This window comes from Triturus cristatus, chromosome 4_1 (assembly GCF_964204655.1).
Source record: "Triturus cristatus chromosome 4_1, aTriCri1.1, whole genome shotgun sequence".
Classification (NCBI taxonomy): domain Eukaryota; kingdom Metazoa; phylum Chordata; class Amphibia; order Caudata; family Salamandridae; genus Triturus; species Triturus cristatus.
The window spans coordinates 651,490,484-651,516,599 of NC_140585.1; the positions used below are offsets into that span (position 1 = coordinate 651,490,484).

At 44.1% G+C, this 26,116-nt stretch overlaps 1 protein-coding gene across 2 annotated transcripts in view; it reads left to right on the forward strand.

Moving 5' to 3' along the window:
* TWF1 (twinfilin actin binding protein 1) overlaps positions 1-26,116 on the forward strand; it is a 240,397-nt gene that overhangs the window by 61,960 nt on the left and 152,321 nt on the right. For both annotated transcript variants that reach the window (XM_085653045.1, XM_085653046.1), the window contains exon 2: positions 19,406-19,483. In XM_085653045.1, coding sequence (XP_085509171.1) covers positions 19,406-19,483 — 78 coding nt within the window. The remainder of the gene's footprint in view (positions 1-19,405; positions 19,484-26,116) is intronic.

A 26,116-nucleotide genomic window follows, 5' to 3' on the forward strand; every position in this document is an offset into this window, starting at 1 on the left:
AAATATTAATCATCCATTACCACCTACAATAAGAAGTAATATCTTAATGGTAGAGAGGGTCCCCTGGGTAGGCTATAATAGAAAAAGAATACAAGGGGACTGTGTGGTTGTATCATTTGAAGACCCTCGGTCAGTAGGACATATTTGTTCGGGAGTGCCTAGAAAAAACGGTTCATTGATTGTGGCAAGACCCCTGGCTTATTTTTATTCACCAACGGAACACCCAGACATCGCATGGAGCTGGACAAGGGACACAAATCAAGTTAGGGGTGGAATTGGGTGCGAGTTGTTAAGGAATCCAAATCCTAACAGATGGGAAAGGGAGGGGGACGATGGCTGGACTATAATACAACGTAGGGCTGGGAGGCCTCAACACGCTAATACTCAGTATTGTAGAGAATGGATGGGCCCACAGTTCGCTCAACCCTTAATCCCCTGCTACAATAGGTTCAGTGGACTGGAGGCCATTGATTGACTCCCAGTACACGGGGAAGTACACAAATCTACACCCTGTCCATTCGTCTCACCTGTCATTTCAGTCGCGTCTGCTACTAGTCCACATAGGTCATCTGATCAACCAAATGGCTTGTCTGGATTGTTATCAACTGGTATACAGGGGGAAAATATCACATCTAAAAAAAAACCCAAGGAAGCCCCAGAACCAATACTTAAAGTTGATCGAATAGAGCATCGAGAGTCAAATGAACAGAATAGTACCAGGTCAGGAGTACCGAAGAGACTAAGCAAATCCTCATCGGCCATCAGTTGCAGCTTAAATCAAGGCCTCTCTATGGCCAAGATTGTTTCATGGAATGTCGCAGGAGTGGGCTCAAAAATAAGTGATCCGGAGTGGAACCTTTACATAAACTCCTTTGATATATGTGTTTTACAAGAAACATGGGCTACGACATCCATGCATAGGGTTGGATATAGAACTTATCAGTTGGACGCAGTTCCATCAGTAAGAGGCCGTCCATCAGGAGGGTTAATAATATGGGTTAGTGTGTCCATTAATATAGCCATCCAGCAACTAAGAATTGATTCCTTAGATATACTTGGTCTGGAAATGGTTACCGTTGATAAACGGGTGATCCATCTTTTTAACGTATATAATTGACCATGCCCATCATACAAGGAGTCACTATGTATTGACAAACTAGAGTCAATACTGGATACTCTGGACCCGGAAGCAAGCACGATTATATGTGGGGACATGAACTGTAATTTTGAGCCCATTGTTGGAATGAATAACTTGTATGAGGATGAAGATAATGTTAATGGTATACCATCCTTATCTAGTAATGGGGCAGTTGTAGGTACTACCCTAGCTTTCCAAATCACAAGGGTACTGGTAAGCCATGGACTGAGGGCATGTAATGGGCGTCTCCCATCTGATAGTCCCAAGGCACCTACTTTTATGAGACGTAATTGTCAAAGTATAATTGACTATGTTATTGTTTCCGTGGACTTGTGGCCATATACAAAAGACCTGATGGTCAAAGCTAGATCTGATAGTGATCACCATTCCCTCGAAATTAGTTTTGTAAAGAGCTTAATAATGGGGCTGGAAGCTAAAGAGGGAGGATATCAACCAGCCCCAGATAATGTTATATTAAGCAATAATCGTCGGTCTGTTAAATGGGCATATATCCTGGGACAAGAAGATTTAGTGGCAAATATTTATAACTGCCTTACTAATATATTTGATACCTATAATCCCTCCGAAAGTGAACCTGGTCAATTTCTTAAATTACATAAAGAGTTCTTTAAAGAATTATTAGAACTTATGACTAGAAGACCAAAAAAAGGAACGGGTGCTGTGAATTTACAGCCTATAGGTAAACCATGGTTTAATAAAGAATGCCGAACAGCAAAATCAGCTCTGATTGATTCGGTCAAAACCAAAAATTCTCTGGCAGTTAAAGAAAGTAGGAAATTATACAATAAGGTGCTGGCCAACGCAAAGTGTTCATGGGACGAGGAATTATGGTCCTGTATGCTGATGGCAGCTAAAATGAAGGACCAAAAGTTATTTTGGGAAACAGTGGCCAAGGGTAACCAAAGGGAGAAAGGCTCAAGAGAGGTTTTTCTTGATGAAGCAACTTGGATAGACCATTTTACGAATTTGTACGCCGCTCAAGGGGCTGATAGTGCAGTGCAGGAAGATCATGCTCTGTTGCCCGTAGAGGCCGAACTTACACATATAGTTTTTGATCTAGAGGAAACAGAACTAGCTATTAACTCTGTCAAACATGGGAAAGCTCCTGGGCTGGACAAAGTACCAGGTGACCTGTTCAAGCATGAATTAGATGTCTGGGTACCATACCTTAATCATTTGTGCAACACTGTTGCTGCTGGGGAAGCAATTCCGGACACATGGAACGGAGCGGAAATTATTACTATTTTTAAAAAGGGCGATAGAAGCAATCCTGCTAACTATCGCCCTATAAGCCTTTTAGATATTACCCAAAAAATCTATGCTAGGCATATATTAAATCGTATTAATACCTGGTTGGAAGAAGAATCAATTTTAACGAAATATCAAGCAGGGTTCAGAGTAAAAACAGGAACTACTGATCAAGTCCTAAGGCTCTGTTGCTTGTATTGGAAATATGTCACCCTCCGCAAAGGCCTTTGTAGATTTACGGGCCGCATTTGACCTTATACCGCGAGAACTTTTGTGGGAATCACTGAAATCCCAGGGACTCCCACTAGACCTATTAAAATTGGTTATTGGATTACATATGGATAATTATGCCAGGGTTAGGTGGGGTCCTACTGGGGAACTTACAAAAGCTATTCCAATAAAAAGAGGAGTACGCCAGGGGTGTGTACTGGCACCGACCCTATTCTCCCTGTTTGTTAATGATATTCCATCTTACATGGAGTGCAGTGACAATGATTCACCAAGACTAGGGGGCGAACGGGTTTCTTCCCTTTTGTTCGCAGATGACACCATTCTTATTTCCCAAACACCACGGGGCCTTCAAAATTTATTAAACAGGTTTCAGTCGTATTGTTCCTCGAAGGGCTTAGAAATTAATACTAAAAAAACGAAATATATGGCACTGAGCCCACATAGGAATTTTAAGAAAAATCTAATGTTAAATGGACAGAAGCTTGATTATGTGCAGAACTTTATTTATTTAGGTGTCTCTATAGACTCTTCTTTAGCATGGAGATCACAGCTAGAAAAGAATAAGATTGTCTTCAAACAAAACTGTCTCCCAATTCTCAAGAGACATAAAGAATGCTTGAACAAGGCAGTGACCCCTGCCCTAGAGATCTTCAAGTATAAAGTTCAACTAGCGGTATTATATGGGGCAGAACTATGGGGACCTGCATGTAGAAATACATTTGAAAGCCTTGAGAACAAGTTTCTTAGGGGGTTGATAAAAATATCTACTAATACCCCATTGACACCCCTCCTTCTGGATCTAAACTTGAAACGAACAGATCAACATGCAATATTAAGACCATTATTGCTGTGGGTTAGATTGTGGACGACTCCAGAATTACTTGACTACAAGAAAGGCCTGAAAGAAGTTATGGATCTCGATAGTTGTAACAAAGTTTATTGGTTCAAGCATGTTAGAAACTGGTTAGGCATGATCGGATTAGCCCACTTTTGGAATGATCCTGAGGCTATGAACTCGTGCTCTAGGAAAATTGTTAAACTATCCTTTTGGTCATATGTGAGCTACGAGTCAGTGTATATAAGAATCCATGGACCACTAACTGAAAACTTTTTATTGTTTAAGGATGTAGCATCTTTCGAACCCTTTTTAGACGAGATTCATCCGCCATTATCAAAAACTTTGTACCTAAAATTTAGATATGGTACACTTAGAACGAAGGCGCTTGAAAAAAGCTGGGCGAAATCAGGAAGTGATCTTTGTATTTCATGTACTCATGGTACTAAGGAAGATGATTTACATATACTTCTATTTTGCTCCAGCTATGCAATACCAAGGAAAAAGTGGATAGTGCCGCTTTGTCATAAAATTGGTTCAAGATCCTACAAGGAGGCTGGCAGAATTTTAAAAACTGATACCAGCCAGGTGATAGTTTTTGGAGTTAGTAGATTTCTTCTCGCTGCTAATTTTATTAGAACAAAGTTGGGCCTACATTTTTAAAGAAAAAGAAAAAAAAAGGGAAAACATATATAAAAATGCACAACTATTGTTCACTAGATATCTCCAAAAAGACCACGACAATCAAACATTCAAATTGTATGTTTTATTACCCAACCAGGAGGATGTTGTTGTTTAAAAGGTATTAGATTTGCCAAGTACAGGATCTCGTTTTTTTGGCTGTTGCATTTCAGGTGATCGCTGTCATCCATTGGATGCAATCCAGAGAGGCAGCATTGGAAGTTCTCCTCTGCAACAGTGGAGTCTTTGTCTAAGGTTAGAATTAACTGAGTATCATCTGTATAGGAAATAGTTTTGATGTTCAATGATGATATCAGGTTGAGCAGAGGGTCTATTTAGATATTAAAGAGTGTTGGACTAAGGGCAGAGCCCTGTGGGACCCCAGAGCGCAAGGGTTTCTCCGCTGATTGGTAGTGGCCGAGGGTAACTATTTGTTTCCTATTCTCTGGAAATGATTTCAGCCAGGCCAGGGCTCCATGAGAAATGCCATATGACTTGAGTCAGTCTTCCAGAATGCCACGGGAGACCGTGTCAAATGTGGCCGATAGATCAAACAGGATCAGCACTGCATTTTTCCCATGATACAATGTGAATTCCAGCATTTCTGTGGGGTGTAGCAGTGCTGACTCTGTTGAATGTCTGGACCTGAAACATGATTGACTTGGATTTAGAATATTAGCTTCTTCCAGGAAGGCTGTCAGTTGGGTATTTACTAGTGTTTTGGTTATTTTGCTTATGCAGGGTAACAGGGAGATGGGCCGGAGGTTCAAGGGAGTCGTAGGATCAGGTAGTTGATTTTTTTGGAGTGCTTTGACCGCTGCAATTTTCCAATTAGATGGTACGTCTGCTTACGTGAATGAAGAGTTTATTATTTTGTTGATGATAGGATTGATTATATCAATGATAGCATGCAGTACCTTTGGAGGGCACTAGTCAAAAGGGGGATCCTGATTTGCATGCGAGGATAGCTTGACGTGACTGTTCTAGACTGACCTCCTTAAGGAATTTAAGCACAGGTCTGTCTTCCTGGTCATATCTCTCAGAGTTCATGACGGGTGTAGACTTAAAGTCTCTTTTTAAGTCTTGGACTTTCTGATCAAAGAAGTCTGCAATATGATCACAAAGAGTTTGTGATGTTGGAATCTTGTGTTCGAGTATTTTAGGGTATGTAAAGGATTTGACAATTTTAAAAATCGTTTTCTGAGCTGGTACTGCCTGTCTAATTAAATTTGTGTAGTGGGATTTCTTTTCTATTTTGATTTGCTGATGGTAGTTTTTCGAGCAGATTTAAAAAGTGTACGCTCTTCTGGTTTATAGCTTTTCCTCCACCTCCATTCCAACTTTCTACTGTGCCCGTGTAATTCTTTTAGCTGTGGAGTAAACCAGGGGGCAGAGGCCTTATTGAATGTCTTTCTATGCAGGATTCTGAAGTCCTCCACTGACCTTGTAACTTGGATACCTAAATATTTAAACTCCTACTTTGTCTCCAGAGCGAACAGGCGGACGTCAGGGGAGGCATCTCCCTGGCCAGGGGGAACACTAGGGACTTATCCCAGTTTATCTGATAGCCCGAATGAGCTACCAAACAGCTGGAATATGTCTAGAAGTCTATGTACCACTTGGGGCGACTTTTGTGCATACAATAAAATATCGTCAGCATAGAGGTAAATGCGCTCCTCCCAGCCACCCTCGCTCTCAATGTCATGCACTATTGGATCTTGGCGTACCCATGCTGCGAGCGGCTCGAGTGCCAGTGCAAAAACCATTGGTGATAGGGGGCACGCATGATACGTACCCTTATACAAAGTAAAAGGTCTGGACACCGTCCTGTTAACCTGAATCTTCGCCATTGGGTTGTAGTAGAGGAGTTTGAACCATTCGCAAAATTTAGCCCCAAATCCCATTCATAACAAGACCGTCACCAAGTACGGCCACTCAGTGCTGCCAAACGCCATACAGTTGTCAATCGACAGCAGGACAGCAGCCTCGTCTTGCCGGCCACTGTCATGGGCATAACTCCTTACAAGCTTCGGAGGTTCAATCGGGTGCTCCTGTGGGGCATAACTCCCAATTGGTCGGCGTGAATCATCGTAGAGATGACTGGGCCAAGCCTGTTCGTCAGGGCCTTTGCCAGGACCTTGGCCTCCAAATTCATTTGTGTGATTGGCATGTATGAGCTGCATAGCTCCGGGGGGTCTACCCTTCTTTAGGATGACCACAATAGTGGCTGGTCTCAGATCTTCTTTCCTCGCAGTTTGAAACATACTTAACATAGACAAGCCATTCAGGCCCACTGCCTTGCCAGACTGTATGTCACAAATGGCACCCTCTATCTCCTCCACTGTCCGGTCACGTTCTAGGCGCTCCCTATCCTCCGCTGAGAGTCTAGGAGGGAAACATCCCTGAGAATCCGGCTCTATCGTCCCCGTCCTGGTTGTGAAGTACTCGTACACTGTCAATAGGCTGCAAAAGCTTCAGCTGTCCTTCCCCCGTCTTACATGGAGGCTGGCCAGGTATTCGTAGCTCAAGGACCTAGTTTCATTCTGTGTCCCTCCTCTCCAACCATTCTATCAATTTATTTGCCTTATATCCCAGATCGTACAATTGTCGCTGCATTGCTTTATCTTCCAGGTCCCTTAGTTCCCATTGTTTGAGGCATAGTTGGTGTCTCTGGAATGAGTCAAATGCAAAAAAAAAACTCTCCTCCCGCGCTATTCGGGCCTCGAGCGAAGTAATCTCCTGCTCCAACGCCTCACACTGAGAGCGCTGTTCCTTCCTCTCCCCCACCCCATCACTGCCTAAGTATAGCCTTTAGAACTGCTTTGTAAGCCTCCCATAGTGTACAGTCTGAGTCAAATGACCCAGAGTTTTCAAGAAAATATTGGTCTCTTTGGTCCCTCTGTCCCTAAGGTACTAAGGATCTATTTGGGGAGGCAGAGTATGGTCTCTAACATGGCCCTAAAATAGTACCTCCACCAGGAAATGATTGGATATGTCTCTCGCCCTCTGCTGCGCCCCACAGAAGTGTCCCGTGTGTATGTGCTGTGTGAAGATGTAGTCTAGGCGTGACCTGCTGCCATGTGCTCCCAAGAGTTGCGTTTATTGCCTAGTTGTAGGGTTGTGTTCACACCACAGGTCTACCAGCCCCATCGCCTCCGCAAAAGCTTGCAGGGGCTCTTAGCCGGCACCTTGAAGAAAGACCAAGACTCTAACAAGCTCCGGGGTCAATGTGGCATTCATGTCTCCTCCCATTATCAAAACGCCTGGGGGCATACAAGTAAGAAAGTACTAAGCTCCGGGAGAGTATCAGTATGTAACTGTGGCGGTATGTATGTCGAACACAGATTGAGAGTGCGACCCTCCTAAACCCCTGTAAGCGCCACATATCTACCCAGAGGGTTCTGCCAGATGTGACCCATCAGGAAAAGTATCGAAGTTTTGGCAAGGATAGCCACACCCCTAGAGCCAGATGTGAACCCAGCGTGTACCAGGAGAGTGTACCCAAACCTATTCAATGGCAAGTAATGATTAACCTGCAGGTGGGTCTCCTGCAGAAGGACCAGATCAGGGGCCTGTCTACGCAGGTACTGCAGGACTGTGGTGCGCTTCATTTGTCCCCTAGGGCATTGATGTTCCACGTCATGCCCTAGGGCATGACGTCAGAGGCTAGAATAAATTGTACGCTCCCCTCCGGGGACGCTTGCAAGACTGCATCCCGTTCACAGTAATTGAGGATTCTAGCAATGTTTATCTTGGGAAGGGCACCAGTTCTCGGCAGCGGCACTGGTGTTCTATGTGCCCTTTCAATGGAGAAAAAGTCAGAGAGACGATTGGGCTTCAGTCTATTGTTGATAAGGTCCTCTAGGAAGAGGTCCACACTGGGCCCCTCCGCTGCTTCGGGAACACCGATAATTCTAATATTGTTCCTTCGGGTCCTGCCCTCCTGGTCCTCCAATTTTGCAGCCATCATCCTGTGCCGGTGGGTCAGCTGCTGCACCCGTTCTTCTAGTTTGTGAGTAGTGGATTAGAGTTCGCTAATATTGATCTCTTCCATAGTGACCTTCTCCAATATCTTAGTAACATCAGCCCGGAAGAGATTAACTTAAATTGTCATCATGTCCATTTTAGGCTCAAGGGTATTTTTCAGTTTGTGGATGGCCGCCATAATCGCCCCAAGGGAGGGCTTCCTCTGCCCCCTCCAGGCCCTCTGCTGCAGCACGCCCTCAGCCATCGCATCTCTGAGCACTGCATATTTGTCCATTTTGTTGGTCAGGGGCTAGGGTGCCGCCTTAGTCCTCATCGTCACCTTATGGGGAGCAAATGCCTATCCTGCCTACTCCACCTCCCGGGCCTTGGTCACATGCAACATGGGGAGCACTCTGACCTGAGTGCCGGTCACACACTGCCTGATGGCCGCCAGCCCAAACCGAGCGGAGTCTCAGGCATGGGCAACCTCCCCCCGTGCCGAAGTAGGGCCAAGTGCAGCCGAGGGGGGACGGCATCCTGTGAAGTGTCCAAGTCCATAGCAGAGGGGCAGGCACCCCATATCACCAATAGGTTATCCCAACAACCCCCAATAGGTTACTGAAATCCCTGCAGGCTTCCACTCTCTATTTTCCAGCGGTCGCCATGTGCTCTCCCTGAAACATCACAAAGCTCAAGGCAGGGTCCCTCGCCATCCTGTGCCCCAAACTCAGCGGCCCGGTTTCAGGCTGGAGGACAGCCCTCCGCTCAAGTCCTGCTCAATCTGCAGGGCAGAGGGAACCTTCCAACCACAGCAGGAGTCACCGCCGAGGCCCTGGGGACCCTCAATCGCCACCACCACTCACAGCCAGGGATGCGGCCCCATCCGAGGCCCGACCTGTTTACTTGTTATCAGCTCCTCCAGGGTGTCCAAGCATTTGATGGCTCCACCGCACACCGCTGCAGCTCTCAACGCTTCTCCTCCAGCCTGGCACCCGTCCTCACAGTAGGCCCCACTCATGCGGCAGTGCTGGGCAGCACACCACTGCTCCTGCCAGGGTCACTCCTTGTCAATCCAGAAGGCAGCCGGCGTCACCGGACCTCCCCAGGTCGAGAGCCCACGCCGCCGACCTCCACCAGGAACACCTCGGATCTCAAGGAGGAGCCTCGTGCAGCCAGCCCGCCTCCGACAGCTCGCCGGCGGGCCTCCTCTGTGCCACCGGATCTTCGGCGATCAGTAACTTGACACAGCCGCAAACCTGAGCCGTGACACTTTCACCAGGGCTGCCGATTTGCTTGGTGGACACCCCGGTCTGCTCAAATACGGAGTCTGGCGGATGATGAACAGATTTAAGTGGGGTTATTTAGCAGCCGCTATGGAGCTCATAGATAATGCCGCCGTCTTGGCCGATGTCATGTCAAGCCACGCCCCCCACCAAAAACACTATTTTTATTCCACATCTTTGCTTGCAGGGCGCATTAGTGTGCTTCCTATATTAAGTTCTAGTTTTAACCATCATTTTTAATCGTGTTATCAAATGTGGTTATTTACAGATATTTATGTGAATGGCAAAAATCATACCCCATCATAAAAATGGGGAGCCATTCTGACCTGACAATTTATAGGCTAATATCGCTGTTGGATGGAGCAGTCAAAAATATATGGAAATGTTTTTTTAAAACCATATATAGGGGTGGGTGGATAATAACAGCATTATAAAGTAACCTCCAGACTGGATTTAGTCAAGGGGTAGGAACTTGACCAAAATTTAATAAATCAAATTGATTATATCCAATATATTTTTAGCTTCAAAATGTCCCTTTGTTTATAACCTTCACAGACCTGAAGTTAGCATTCTATTCTGTAAGCCGTAATCGGCTCTGTGCAGACACTATTGGCTTAAAGCAAACCAAATTTGTGGTGGTTGCCTTGCAGTATTTGCCTAAAGAAATAGCAGCCAAATACAGATATAGAAAGTCTAAAGTATGTACTGAAGAATTTCCTATCAGATATGGGGTGGTCCCTTATTTGCGGCCATTATTATTCTGCTGAGTGTGTTATTTATGCATTGTTAATTAGAAAAATATTGGTTATTAATGTTACTAGAACAAAGTTCATGGCTATAAAAGCAAGATCAGAGCGGTCACATACATTTATGACTAATGATTTATCTTTTGCGCAGGGTTCCGACTGCGATTATTAGGGTGTAAGGGTTGATCAACAGCTAACTTAAGGGCAGACAAGACAAAAATAAGTGTCTGTTCTGAGACAGAATACGGGCACCATTTTGAGATGCAAGAGAAAAATTGGCTGTGAGTCATTGAGTGTAATCCACCAGTTATATAAAATGAAGGCAGTCACAGCAACAAGGTAGAGTGGAGTTGTGCAGGGTTTTTACGCCAGTGGCCATGCACTCCGTGGACCTCACAAAGGCTTGAACTGGATATTAATTGTATTGCTAATATAATTGCTTTACATCTAATTCTGCTTTGGGCAGAACTGACTGCATACAAAACAAGCATTGGCATAGCCAATAGGTCTTGCCTTTGAGACCTTATAAGTGTTTAGTGATCCAGCACAATTTCCTTGGTGCAACAACATCAACTGTTGCATGGCTAAACACTTATAAGGTCCCAAAGGCGAAACCTATCGGCTAAGCCAGTGCTTCTTATCTAAGCCTTTACCACTAGAATGTTGCTGATCATTAGAGACGTGGATTTTATGCATTGCTATGGCGTAGTTTTACCTTGTAACTGACATAAGTAAAATGCTAAATCGATGCTGCGTTCCTGTGGAACTTACACTGCGTGTCAACGATGATATATGGGAAAATCAGGACTTTCAGCACACATTTGCCATTTGGGGATCACACTAGTAAAGTGTCATGGTATGCTTCCGCTTCGTTAAAATCGTTATTTAAATCGCACTCTAAATATTAAAAAAAGCAGGCCTCATTTGAACTTTTCCTGCTGCTGGTGTATTTTGATTTTGAAATACTTGTAAACTTAATAAGTATTGAAAAAAACAATAGAGGCCGTGCAGTCTAGTTTCACACGCCCTGTAAACACGCCTGACTGTAGTTTGAATCTACAGACAAAAGTGAAAAAGGGAAAGTAAATATAGATCCATGTTAAAATGAATAAGCAACGATTTGTTAGTGACCTGTGACCTCCAGAGAAAAACATCAAATTGAAAGGCATATATTTTTTGCTCATTTTCCTTTTAAATGCCTGACAGATTATTCACAGGATGGTGCAGCCCACTCCCTCACTGACACCTCTAATCCCAGCGACCCTTCTTTTCTGGAACTGTAGACCTGTTTATCACGTTACGAAATCAAGCCCACAAGTCACAAAATGCACAGAAAGCGTTGACTAGATATGACACTAGTTCAAGTACCTAGGAACTCGAGACAGCTTCTAGAGCATTGATACCCCCAACAGAATAGACTGGAGATGGTGCTGCTCGTGATAGTGCACAGTTCCTGTCGCGGTGCTATGTGTAATACCAACCATGACCAGTACCTGTCCGATTTAAAGAAACACAAACACATAAAAAACTGCAATAACACTACACACTGGTGAAGACCACAGCACAATGAAAGTCGGTAGATACCCCCTTACCTAGCTGTTAAGCAGAATCATGATCCTTACTGGTTTGAGAACTTGAAGTAGCCACGTTGTTTGTTGTTTTCAAAAGTGGATGGCCACAGAGGTATACTCCACTCTAGAACGGAGTTCCGGGCAGGGGAGGTAGAGTGTGTAAGTTAAGGAGGAGCCCCGCCCCTTAGACCGTCCCAGGGAAGCAGCTGAGGAGAACAAAGGCGCGAGGACTGAGGAGGAGATGGATGCAGAGGTGTAAATAGACTCTTGTCCCAGCTGTACTCGCCACCAAAAACAAGAAGTAAGGGACAGGGCACTGGGGAGGCTAGGAGGTAAACTCCACCCACTCCCACAGGGCTGTACTCAGTCACCTCCCAGTACAGCAGGAAGGAACAGAGGACATGGTGTCCGAGCAATGCCCTCTCCGTGTGTCTGCCTTTACCTCTGTCCTATTTCCTCGCAAGCCTTCAGTCCAGAAGAGACAAAACACGTTTCTAAGAATTCTCCCTGCATGCCCCATGAATGAAGACGTACTGGTCAGGGTCTGGCAGCGCTGCAGGGTGCAACCGTGCAAACCCAGTCCTCCGTTTCTCAACCACGTCCAACTACCTGGGTTACAACACTAGCCCAAAGGTAAGTTACAAAACAAATCTAAAGTCCAGCAGCAACCAGGTGCATTGAGGGATTTGTAGTTTTTCCCTTTCATTAATTTTGGAAGCTTCGTGAATAGATTTTAGAACGCAGAATAAACTGGCAGGTACTGTTAAGGTTGTCGTAAGCTCTGTTCTCTCTTTAAATAGGTTCGGCCTGGCACTTGTTAGGATCACTTCACTACCAGACGGCCCATGCATTGAACACCTCCACAAGGCAGGGCACCCTAGTTTCTGCTGTGTTGTTCACCACCCCTTGCATGTTAGAGATAGACACTGGTCAGCATGTTATTTATTTATTTTGCGGTTTTACAGAGCGCGTGCTCGAGCTGGTGGGTCAAGCAAACAGGCAACGAAAGGTACTGGATGAACAAGTGCCGAGCTCGAGGCATCCTGCGCTTCCGCCAGATAAGAGGGCAATACATAAATCGACAGAACGGACAAGGTGAGGCTGGCGCCTTCTACGTTTTGAAGCAGCCTCTGCCATGATACCAGTAGCGCCTTAAAACCCCTTCAGTGCCCGTCTAGCGCTTTCCGTCAGAAGGTCTATCGTTCGAACGCGTCTTATTTGCGATATTAATTTCAGGGGCTGGGTAGCATTACTTCGTTTTTCTTTAACAGTTTGACGATGTGTGTCGTCAGTAGCCTGAATGACCATGTATGGTGCAAAATTAGATACTTTGCAAAATGCAAAGAAAATGTAACGACAAAGGACTCGCAGCACAACAGTCTACCTCATTCTTAGCAAGGGAAAACAAGCCCGGGAGTGGTGCGCGCGCTAAAAGGAATTTATAAACAGAGCCCGCGAGTGGTGCGCGCACACGCACTACAAAGAATTTATGGAATGCAGCAAACACAGTGCGGGGCCGCTGCTCGCTCCCGAGCACCCTAGGCCAGGGAACAAAGAAGGCAGGACATGCACCCGCCTTTGACCAATTGCGTGCTGTCTTTTTTAGAAAGACGCATGCAAGGCAAAAAGCAAATAAAATGTAACGACAAAGGACTCGCAGCACAACAGTCTACCTCATTCCTAGCAAGGGAAAACAAGCCCGGGAGTGGTGCGCGCGCTAAAAGGAATTTATAAACTAAGCCAGCGAGTGGCACGCGCACTATAAAGAATTTGTGGAATGCAGCAGGCACAGTGCGGTGCCGCTACTTGCTCCAGAGCACCCTAGGCCAGGGAACAAAGAAGGCGGGACATAAACCTGCCTTGCACCCCAATTGCGTGCTGTCTTTTTTAGAAAGACGCATGCACAGGCCAATTGCGGGTTAATAAAAAAAAAGCGCACAAGCGTGTGTTTAGAGTTCAAAAGCCCTTACTAGGTGCCTCGCAGGGCAGCGCATGTGCGCTGGCTCAGGCGAGACCTTAAAAGAGGGTTCCCGATATAGATATAGGCAGGATGGCCGGGAATAATACAGAGCTGAGCAGACCACCCGAAGGGGGAAAGAAATGCCCCCTGCCTTTACTATTATAGATGCAGAAATATCTCGCTACAGTATACAAAATATAAGAAAGACCAGCATGGATCGAGAATTCAAATAGTAGCCATAACCATATTGTTAAACCTTTTACAATGTATTGGATCAATCAATTATCATATCAAAGAATATATAATATACAATACATAGTTAATCTAAACAGTGAATGTACAACTGAGATAACAGATTCCTTCTTATTTTTTAAATAGCTTTTTTTCTTTTACTTTCTTTTTATCTCCTGTTTCCCCTTATTACTCTCTCATTCACCCCACAACATTCATTCATGCTCAATCATTCAAACCTGAAGGAATCTATTATGTCATATTTTGTACATAATGTACTACCTCTCCTTTGTGTATTCCTTTACCTCTTCTGTATTCATATCTTTGGACATAATGTACCCAGCTGCTACTGTGAGTGTTTGGGTAGCTTTGGGAAGGAAGCAAATCATTGTTCTCCCTTTGTTCCATCGGATCCCACCGGCTGAATCAGCAATTTGTTTATTTCAGTGGAGTCCAGGTTCTGCCTCAAGATAGTGCTTTCTAGCGGAAAATAATCATAAAGGATCCAAAAGACACCCTCCTTGACATTCTCCTTACGCAAGCACCTTGTACTTTTATTATTATATGTTGTGTGCACAGCAATTGAGGCACTTTTGAAATTCTGCCATTTGCTAATTAGCTTCACATGAGGAGTAATCCTATTTCTTAATCAGAACTATAAAATGGAATTAAAGTGCGTTCCGAGGAGGCATGTATTTGTAAAGCGCACATTCACTAGTAGGATTATTCGCGCTGAATAACGTTTATTGTTACCCAACTCAATGGTACTCATTTTATCCACCTCAGATGGTTGAGATGCTGAGTGGACCTTCCAGGATTTGAACCTGTGACCATGAGGTCGATCACTGGTCTCTGCAGTGGACACTTTAGTCCACTGAGCCACCAGACCCTGCCAAGTAATCATTCAGGGTCTCCAACCTTTTCTGTTTTAAGAGCTACTTATGTTGAATGAAAATCATCCTGAGCTACTGATATATTTAGTGTTATAATGGTGACCACATCCGACACAATTACGTTTGTGGCCACCATATGCAAGATTACCAGCAGTGATCGCCTCAGTTCATCAAGCTTGGTTGCCAGGAGAGATGTGAAAAAAGCTTCATCAATGTGGCATGGTTCTACATGGATAATACAAAACAGACATAGTTGCAGTGCCCCTGGCACCAAGGTCATATTATCAATAATAACGCTCCCCAACACCATATGATTTATTATGCAAAAGTTGGTCGCACACTGCTCGTCACACCAGCAAGTTGCCCCAAAGTACTGTGGTAAATGTAGTGGCGACGGCGGGTACGCCTATGCCACGATGTATAAAGAACAGTATGTGTTGCGTTAGCCATCCCTGCACACGTGTTTCGAGGTAGTTGCCTCTCGTCAGCAGGGAGCAGGTCAGTGTAAAGGGGTGCCGTGTGGACTGCCAAAATGTAATTAAAACAGGTCAAGTACCTCTCATGGCGCGCAGGTGCAGATCCAAGGCTCGTCAGCCCGTTGGCTCAAGGGAGCCGTAATAAATTATGCAAAAGTTGGTCGCACACTGCTCGTCACACCAGCAAGTTGCCCCAAAGGACTGTGGTAAATGTAGTGACGACGGCGGGTACGCCTATGCCACGATGTATAAAGAACAGTATGTGTTGCGTTAGCCATCCCTGGACACGTGTTTCGAGGTAGTTGCCTCTCGTCAGCAGGGAGCAGGTCAGTGTAAAGGGGTGCCGTGTGGACTGCCAAAATGTAATTAAAACAGGTCAAGTACCTCTCCTGGCGCGCAGGTGCAGATCCAAGGCTCATCAGCCCGTTGGCTCAAGGGAGCCGTAATAAATTATGCAAAAGTTGGTCGCACACTGCTCGTTACACCAGCGAGTTGCCCCAAAGGACTGTGGTAAATGTAGTGGAGACGGCGGGTACGCCTATGCCACGATGTATAAAGAACAGTATGTGTTGCGTTAGCCATCCCTGGGCACGTGTTTCGAGGTAGTTGCCTCTCGTCAGCAGGGAGCAGGTCAGTGTAAAGGGGTGCCGTGTGGACTGCCAAAATGTAATTAAAACAGGTCAAGTACCTCTCATGGCGCGCAGGTGCAGATCCAAGGCTCGTCAGCCCGTTGGCTCAAGGGAGCCGTAATAAATTATGCAAAAGTTGGTCGCACACTGCTCGTCACACCAGCAAGTTGCCCCAAAGGACTGTGGTAAATGTAGTGGCGATGGCGGGTACGCCTATGCCACGATGTATGTTCTTTATACATCGTGGCATAGGCGTACCTCGAAACACGTGTCCAGGGATGGCTAACGCAACACATACTGTTCTTTATACATCGTGGCATAGGCGTACCCGCCGTCGCCACTACATTTACCACAGTCCTTTGGGGCAACTTGCTGGTGTGACGAGCAGTGTGCGACCAACTTTTGCATAATTTATTACGGCTCCCTTGAGCGAACGGGCTGACGAGCCTTGGATCTGCACCTGCACGCCATGAGAGGTACTTGACCTGTTTTAATTACATTTTGGCAGTCCACACGGCACCCCTTTACACTGACCTGCTCCCTGCTGACGAGAGGCAACTACCTCGAAACACGTGTCCAGGGATGGCTAACGCAACACATACTGTTCTTTATACATCGTGGCATAGGCGTACCCGCCGTCGCCACTACATTTACCACAGTCCTTTGGGGCAACTTGCTGGTGTGACGAGCAGTGTGCGACCAACTTTTGCATAAACCATATGATTTATCACTGAGATACCAGCTTTAAATATATTTAAATTGAAATTCAACCATTCTTTCCAAACATCCGCTTATAAGCTCTGACAGTGCATGCATTTTCATCTCAAATATATGCTTTTCTATTTTGGTATACAGATTTATTAATTCAACCAAACAAAAGCTTCTAAATCCATAGGCTGGGCTCAAGGCCGGACTGGGATCCAAAACCGGCCCTGGCAAAGTGTTCGGCCACCCCCCCCACCCCCTCGCGGGGGGTTGGGGGTGCCGCCGAGCTCTTTGCCAGGGTCGGTTTTCAGCCGATTTTGTAACAGGGCCGATTAACGGCCCTGTAACAAAAACGGCCCCCAGGGGCCCAAAACCGGCCCCCACCCGTGCGGCGCACCGGGGGATTGCCTGGTGCCCGCTACGGCCAGTCCGGCCCTGGCTGGGCTCCACACAGGAGAGCTACTTACAGGTAGCTTGAGAGCTACCAGTAACTCACGAGCTACTCGTTGGGATGCCAAACTCTAGCTGCTCTAGCCCAGCATTAGCAACTATGAACAAATATAATTTGCGTCTCAGAGATTCTCTACTATTGCTTACATTTTAAAAGCACCAGGTATAGGAACAAGAATGTGGCACATCAAAGCCTGGACGGCTCATTGGCCAGAACTGACCCATCTACTCCTGCACCCCTGGCACAGGCTTCCAGGTATAGAATGACAGTCCCCATCGTCCCCAGCCCTTTTGCACTAAATATGTACATAGAAAGGTTACTAAGCATCTGGTTGCAGATGTCCGAAACAATCCGTCAGTTGTGCCTGCATCAGGATGGTCAATTAATTCCTCTTCAGATTCCGATTTTTTTTTATAGTCCTTGTAATACTTTCTTAAAAGGACTTAAGTCACCTAACCCAGCGAAATTCTAACTTTGAAGTTCTTTGTAGCAGTACCTGGTGTTCAGCGTGGGTACTCGACTGGATTACCAGCTCTTTACGAAGTCACAGGTTTATGAGAGACAGCAAAGGGACGTTAACCAAATAAACAAAGTACGTGTCTTCAGTGCACAGAGAATGCAGAGTGTGCAAAGCACCGAATGGCACAGTCTGAAACACTTAATTTGTTTGGCAAGATCAGAAATCCGAGTTGCTAAACGGACGTCAAACTGCTCTTCCGGTCTACAGCAAAAGCAACATATGGCACAGTAGCCTCATCAGTTGAAAGGCAATGTGAATTATGCATTGTAAGTATCTGCTCTTCAAAACGGCCCTTTCTGTCTTGCAAGAGGGTGATGTGTGGTCCGGAGGGACCGGCATTCGGTATGCTCAGTTGGCCTTTAGCAGCTTTGCGCAACTCATGATGGTGACCAAACTGCACCCGCTTCATCCAGGAGTTTCTGGGACCAATGAGCATCAACCTAACTTAGCTGACACCTTGAGGGCTCTGCCTCCAATTGGGCCCTGCACAGATGAGTGTGACAACAAGTTACTTGATATAATGCAGATCTGAATAAGGAATAGGCAGCTCATGCTGCCAAACACCAGGGGAACATGGGGTCTAATGGATAAGGGTACTTCTGTGGGAGAAAGCTGTTCTAAACACTTATCAGCCCATCCTTTCCTGCTAAATCTAGAGGTTTCGTCTTCCTGGTACACTCCACTGATTTTTTTTGTTTTCCTCTAATTTTCTTTCGTTTTATTCATTGCCGTTTACATTCCATGTTTTTGTGCACAAAGACCAACAAGGTCCTAATCGTAAATTACATGAGATGAGAGTATCCCTTTTACAACCTTAATGTATTATATTGAGAGAGGTTTCACTGCAAGAATGGTAGAAAAAAGAAACTAGTCTTCCTGTGACTTTTGTAGATGTGTTATACATGATTGGTGTGTGCAGCCTTTTAAAGATCTCTCCAATCAATTGGAATTATAGTGTCGCAGTATCAAATACATAGCTGATTCATACTGCATGTCTTTCACTAGCACGTCTCAATACCAGATTAAATTAAGAGCTTTAAACCCCGTAATACAACAACTGATAGGAAATTACACGATTGCAAACGAAACGCTAGAAACGACACACACATAGTGCACCTAACCTACACTTGGCCCAGGTGAACAGTGAACAGAGCACACAGACCCTTCTCTAGACAGTTCATACAAGCCGCTCTCCGATCACATACCTCTGCCATCCTTTTGCGTACAGATGCATGACCCGTGTGATAGTGTGTGGAACCCCATTGACTTTTCAGCACATCCTTGGATTAAATGTTCATCCTACGTTAGTTAAAACTCATGGTGCTGTTGTGGTGGGTTTATAGTTAGCAAAAGTACTAATATGAGGTATTGCCTTATTGTTCACTGATTGTACCTTTACAGAGATATGTACTCCTCACTATGCACAAGCATAATTGTATGAGAAACACGCATTATTGTACTGTTGACGTAAAGTAAAACAAAATAAAGAACTGCATTGTGAACACAGTACACACAAAAGGTGGGTGTTAGCCAATAAAAAACAATTGCCGCACTCCACACTTTCTACTTACATTAAACCTAGTAAAGTGATAAGTAGTTTCAATGTGTATTGAGTGTCTGTTGTACTTTAAAATGCAAGTAAGAGAATGTTTTATCTACCTACAGCTATTGCATGTGTTAGAAATTTGTGATTTGATTTTAATTATTGTCATTGACATCAATGTTATTGTGCATTGACATCAATGTTATTGTGTATCTAAATCAAAAATGTATAGATCATTTTTCTGTGCTTACTAATCATTTTCATCTTTTTATTTCAGCTAGCGGAGACATAAAAGATATCTTTGCCAAAGCCAGAAATGGAAAATACAGGGTGTTAAAAATAAACATAGAAAATGGTTAGTCATATTTATTTTGCAAATTATCAAACCAAATTATTTATGTTTAATTAAGATGTATATACTGTCATTTTGTACGCCTATGTTTTGAAAATGTTAGAACAGTTGCCAACATATTAATGGTTACAAAAGTTGAGTTATTAGGTGAAATGACTACTATTCAAGGCAAAAGTTTACAAAAACATATCCATCTAAATTAGAATTGTCCCGTAAAAGTGAGCCTAATAACTGTTGCAGCACATTAATAAGTACTTTGGTCGCTTTTTATTTAAAAAAAAATATATTTTATTTGTCAAAACTTTGGTCGCTTTTTTTATTTATTTTTTATTAACCTTTTGAACATTTCGCCAGTGTGATGCTTGAAAACAATTACAGGTGAAACTGTTGCATTGCTGTTAAGAAGAGATAGGGTCATCAGGCAGTGGAGTCTTCACAGCATTTGTGTTGCCAAATTTGCATGCGTGTCACAGTGCATATGGATGTTAGCTTGGCGCAGTGATCTTTTTTTCTGCAAATTAAAGCTTGGTAAAAAAAATTATGTTTTGCTCTGACATCCGTTTACCATAAGTAAACCTCGAGGAAAATAATCCACCGTAGTTGTCGATTATTCTCCATGAAACAAATAAAAGCACTCTGGCAGCTCTTCGTGTGATTGTAAAATAGAGGTTTTGTACAGCCTAACAGGCATAAAATCTTTAGGTTGTGCATAATCTGATCAGATGCTAAGGTTATACACAACACCTTTTGTTGCCCCACTCACCGCATCAACAAAAGAAAGAATTTAGAATATTCTAAGAACCATTAAAATCGCAGAGCAAGGTCCCACCTTCCTTTTTAGGTCTCGCCTGACCCAGCGCATGCGCTGGTCTGGCGAGACTTTTTGTGAGGGCTCAAAAAAGTGCTACCACTATAGCCTAGAGCTACAGTGCATGTGCGCGGGCGCGTGCGCCTCACATTCGCGGCCGCACGGCCGCTTCGATGTTTGATCGCGATCACGGCCGCTTTGATGTTCTCCGTGAGCCAGGTTTTTTTTTCCTGTTTATTATTTCTATGTAGTAATGGTGGCACCCGTGCGCCGCCACTACTACATAGCAGTGATAAACTGAAACAAGCATTGGCATAGCCAATAGGTCTCGCTTTTGGGACCTTATAAGTATTTAGTTATGCAACTGTTGCATGACTAAACACTTATAAGGTCCCAAAAGAACAACAATCCTGGTAACATCTGCCTGTAAAAACAATTCAAATGGAGATCCAGGAGGAGAAACCCATGGGTGGAATAATCTGTTTTAAAAATAAAATCCAGTTTGTCTGCCCACTAGGCTGCGCAAAATATCCATTTTATTGCAAGGCATGGAGGCTAACATTATGCAGTTTCATAGCCTTAAAATCACATTATTAAGCACAGTCAACAGGCATGAAATAACAGATGCTGAATATTGACTCACTTGCTCAATCAGCCGAGCAAAGAATATCCTGCATACCTCCTGCAAGAATGAAAGCTTTCGAGGCTGAAGCATCAAACACTTGATGCACCTCAAAACAATTCAAGTCAACTCCAACTTCTTTCATAATCTCTTTCTCCCACTTAGCTAATGTAGATGCTGGAACCAGCCTATGTGGATGTCTAAATGAAATCAGCAATTGCAACACACCAGGTCACCTCAAACTCTCCGCACACTTTTTTTTGTAAATATTTTTATTGGCATTTCTGATCATGTATAAAACTTTCACATGTACAATTACAGAATGTGATATCAAAACAATTACAATGTATATAATATCTGTCCATTTGGGCAATGGGCCCTATATAAAATGTATACTATCTGTGCGGAAAATGAGCTATGAGTAAAACCATGCATTCCAGCAGTACAATATATATGCGGTGTGTGTGACAAATAACGCAAACATTACAGCTTTACCCAGTCCAAGGTTTGAATGTGCCCATGTCGTATGGGGCTCTCCGATCCCTGGGGCCCAATCTTGACAGCCAAAGGCCATATATCTGTGGTCTAAGCTAATGTAACCTATGTCCCTATGCCTTTGTAAGAAGAAAACATTAAAATAAATGTAAATAAACAAGAGAAAAACCAGTCCTGTCGGTCACCGACTTTATTACTACTACACTGCATGTGGGAGGGGGAATCTTCGCTCATCATCTTTGGCCCGGTCGGGTGGAGTCACCCACCTGCCGTCGGGATCAAGCCCCTCACGATTGACATCAATCAGCTATATCTACAGTGGATAGTGGGGGGAGAAAGAGAATGGACGGGGAGGGGGGCAAGCAACCAGAGAGCGCTTCCTCAAGAGGTGGACGTCGGTCAAGGAAAGCAAGCGGTTGGGGTCAGCCCAGGTCCAGGTCAGGAATCAAGTCGACACGCCCCCTGCATTCCCCTACCTCCCCACTGTACATTCTCACGTCGAGGTCCACTATGTTGGGGCTGTCCCACTCTCCTCATCCGCACTACTGGGACAACTCGGGTATTCCCAATTATATAGTACCTCCCTCCAAGCTTCTGCAATAGGGAAAACTCTCCGCACACTTCTCATACTCTTTTGAACACTGACCCACAAAGCGTCTACTTTTATTATGGTATTGGAGATAAAAAAACAGATTTTGAATAAAATTTAGTCCTTCTCTCAAAATAATACACACCCTTGGGCTGATACGCTCTGCTGTAGACATCCAGTGCCCTCCCATCAGAAGGCCTTCTGTATGAAACTGAACATAGCAACACAAGCCAGCCTGAAAGACAACACCCATAGAGTTAAAGAAGCATTATCAATCCAACTCTCCAGCACAAGCAACACAACATTCACATCTCAAACAAAAGTATATGTTGCAAAAAGTGGTTTTAATACCCTTACTCACCGCATCAGTCTCCTCACTAAAACATCCTGACCTGAAACACCAATTACCAAAACATGCTTCGCAGCCACAGCCAACCTGTATATCAATTTACTGTTCTATAAAATAAACCTTTCTCAAAAAGCTCAATTAAGAAATTAATCATGTGCAATTTATCAGCCCAAATGGGATCAAAATGTCATTGCACACACCAACATGTTTGTTCCAAGACAATGTATACGATTTTGTGGTACATCGAGCCCATGGCTACAGAATCAATCTAAAAGCTTCTGACAAAACGCATGACATTTCCCATAGTCTTCTGAAATCCTCCATGCCATCAGAACTAAATGACCTTGCTAAAACCTACTCATGCATCTTCTCCTGATGGCATGGGAACAATACAGGAAATGCCGGAAGTAACAATGGGCAATCCACCGACATTTCCATCTCATCGAGAAACCATGTCCTCCACTGAGGAGTCACCATCAGTACAGTTTTCTGACAATGACAGACTTGGACATGCAAGCTCGCCATTGTATATAGAAGAAACACATGAGACTAAATCTCTTTACTCTTCTAAAAACACATATTTTCCTGATCCAGCCTTCAACTGAAGATCATGGGGAACTACGTGTTCAATAAGTTTGCAAAAAGATGGACTGAAGGTTTCCAACTTCCTCTAATTCTCCTGAAAGACTCCTCTTTCCAACCTCCAATTGTTCAAATTGTAATCTGGGAAAACCAATACACCTCAACATTTGTCAAACAAGTAATGTGTTCAGCCACAAATGTAATATCTCTCCTCAAACAATACTCATAATATTCTGTTGCTGCATCTGCTGAATTTTCCACTGTCATCTTCCTATCTTTTACACATATCTTACTGCTCTGACTTTGTTCATCCTCAACATAATACAGCACTACATCCTGCTGTCCATGAAACCATGCACTGCAGAGAAACCTGCCAATTACTCTAAATAATTGATCTGCATTCTGCTTTCCAAAGCCACTCCCCAACCTTTTGTGGACTCCTGTCCACATCTCGCTTCCAAGCCTTACAAGCTTGCTTCTGACTCTCTAACAATTTTAAGTTCCTCTCTGAAAATAGCGTTGCCTTTCCAGGCTTAAATATTTGTTAGCCACCGAAAGTACTGTCTTGCCTCCTGAGACAACCTGATCTTTTATAAACACCTCATCTTTTTCTTTAGATGAACAATCTTCAATGTTTGAACGGCCTGGTAATGCAGGGGCCCACTGAAAACATCTGGATAATTGAATACAATAAACTGATCATTTTCACCAATATTCTCAAAAAAGCCCTTTCCACACTCAAAATCCTGAAACTTTCTCTCCATATTTTCTTTAGCTGTTCTCCCAACAGGCTCACCTCTGCCAATTCTGTAGGCACCAGCAATCCTAGAAACTGAGTCATCTGAATCGGGACCAGAAAGGAGCTGCCTGTATTGACAACAAAGCATATAACCTCACATTGGTCCATCACTAGACTTGTCTGTTGCATCAAAACTTCCCTGCTTTGAGCCATAATCTGAAGGTTGTCCAGATATAAATTCAACCTTACACGTCTTGCATGCAACCAAGCACCTAGGGGACAAAGAAACTTCATAAAATATCAGATGGAAGATGAGAGCCTGAATGAGAGGCACACAAACCTCCACTACTTCTGTCCCCATCAAAATTGCTGAAAATCTGATGTAATTCCCAAATCGAAACCAACAGTTAGACATCCTTCAGCACTAGCCTTGTTAACCAATAGTCCCTCAAAAGATGGTCCACTTTCTCCTTGTTGGTAGAGAAGCCAATTGTTCATCTCTCAAAGATTTATCAATGGGTGCATCTCTTTGTCTTTCTTGTCTACCAAAAAGATAATTCTTATGAAACCTCCTAATTCCATTGGTATCTCTCCATCTTGGCTGATCATTACATTTTACTCTGAGCCCTTTGACAGTCTCCAGCACCCAAGGATCCTGATTTATCTTTTGCCATTTGCCATAAAGTTGGGCTACTGTGCTATCCATTTTTAAGGGGATAGGTAAATAAGTTTGACTGGCACTCACCCAATAGTTCCTCTCTGATGTCTTTCTCCTCTTTCCACTCTTCCATGAACCTTCTGTCTTTGTTGGAAGAAACCTGTCATTGGGCAAAGCTATCCAGCTTGTATCTGAAAGAGGGTCAAGATCCAAGGGCAAAATATACCCTGTCCACAGCTGGGGAAGTGACCTATTGCTCTCCGAGCCCTAACAGAAACTTTGCATCAAACACTCATTTGATATTTTTCTGAAACTAAAAGCTCCCATAAAGTTAACTATTTTAGTATTCAAATCTTTCCCAAGACATAAACCTTGCACAGAAATTCCCCCTTCCTTATTCGCTAACTCAGCTGGAGAGCAATCTTGAGCAGAATGCTTTTCTTCCTTTCAATTGAAATTGCTGTGTTTGTATTCCCACGCAAACATACTGCCATCTGCATCCACTGGTGCAGCAACTCTGCATTCATGTTCTTGCCATTTTGATCTGCAAAATCAAAAAGTTTGGTTAATGGACATTATGCCAATATCCAATCCTGGCATGACCTCAGGTCTTAAGGAGGGTCTATTCCTCCATTGCCAGTGCCAGCACCAGCTCAGCTCACCGGTAATGCTCACTTCGACTGGCCGCTAAAATCTGCTACTCACATTACCCCCGGTGTCTTCTACTTTCACTGTTCACCAGCTCCTCTGCTTTGCATAATTGTGAGTTTCTCCTATTGCCATTGAGGCCAAGTTCCTGGTGCATGTCAGCAGTACTGCTCATCGGTGCCTACTCTTCCCTACCCATGAGTGACTAGCTTCTCCCTGCCTACTAGTACTTTCTTATCTCTCTATTAACTAGTGTTAACTTGTCACACTTATTCTGGTGTTAACATTTAATGTTGACCTCCAGTGTTTGGTTCATTATTCTGCACACTAGCGCTTGTTTCTCACATCGCCCCTATCAGTATGTGCTGCTCAAACTCTTGACCAATGCTCGCTTCAAACACTGCCTGTCACTGTCCGCTCGTTGTCCTGCCTGCTGCTGTCAGTTCCTCACACTACTCATCACTGCTAGTTCCAAACACCGACTAGCACTTTTGGTTCTTCTCTTTGCCTCCTGGTGCTACTTTTACCTCCTGTGTCCTAGTTCTGGTTCCAGACTCTGCTTTCAAGTGCTGCTTTCTCCTGCTGCCTGTCATGACTAGATCCTCCATCTGCCTGCACTGGCACCTCCCACTCACTGTCATTGGTTGCTTCTCAAAGTGCATGTCTGTCCTGGCTCCTCACGCTTTTTACACTGCATATTTGTGAGAAAATGGGTTATTAGTTGGGGTGGATGATAGTCACCCCCCCCCCCCCCCGGAAGTATTAATGGCACCCTTCTTGTTAGGTCAGTAAAGGTTTTAGTAATTTAAACCGGAGCTCAAACCCTAGTAGCTATGGCACAGACCAGACAGGCTTAACTTAAGAAAATGTGTAAAGCATTTATAAGTACCAAAACAGTTAAAGTCGAAAACACAAATCAATCGAAATCTCACTCCAGTTTATGAAAATAGAGACTATTTTAATAAACAAAACGACATCAAAACTATACTAATCCATTAAAGTGAACCAGGGATATGAATTTTTAAAGGTTTTAGAAAAAAATAGCCCCAAAATCACAAAGCGTCAACCGCGGGCAAGTTGTCCCACTAGAACTGGGCAAGAGTAAGGGTTAAGGCAGACCACGACGGAGCGCAGGTCAGATTCACA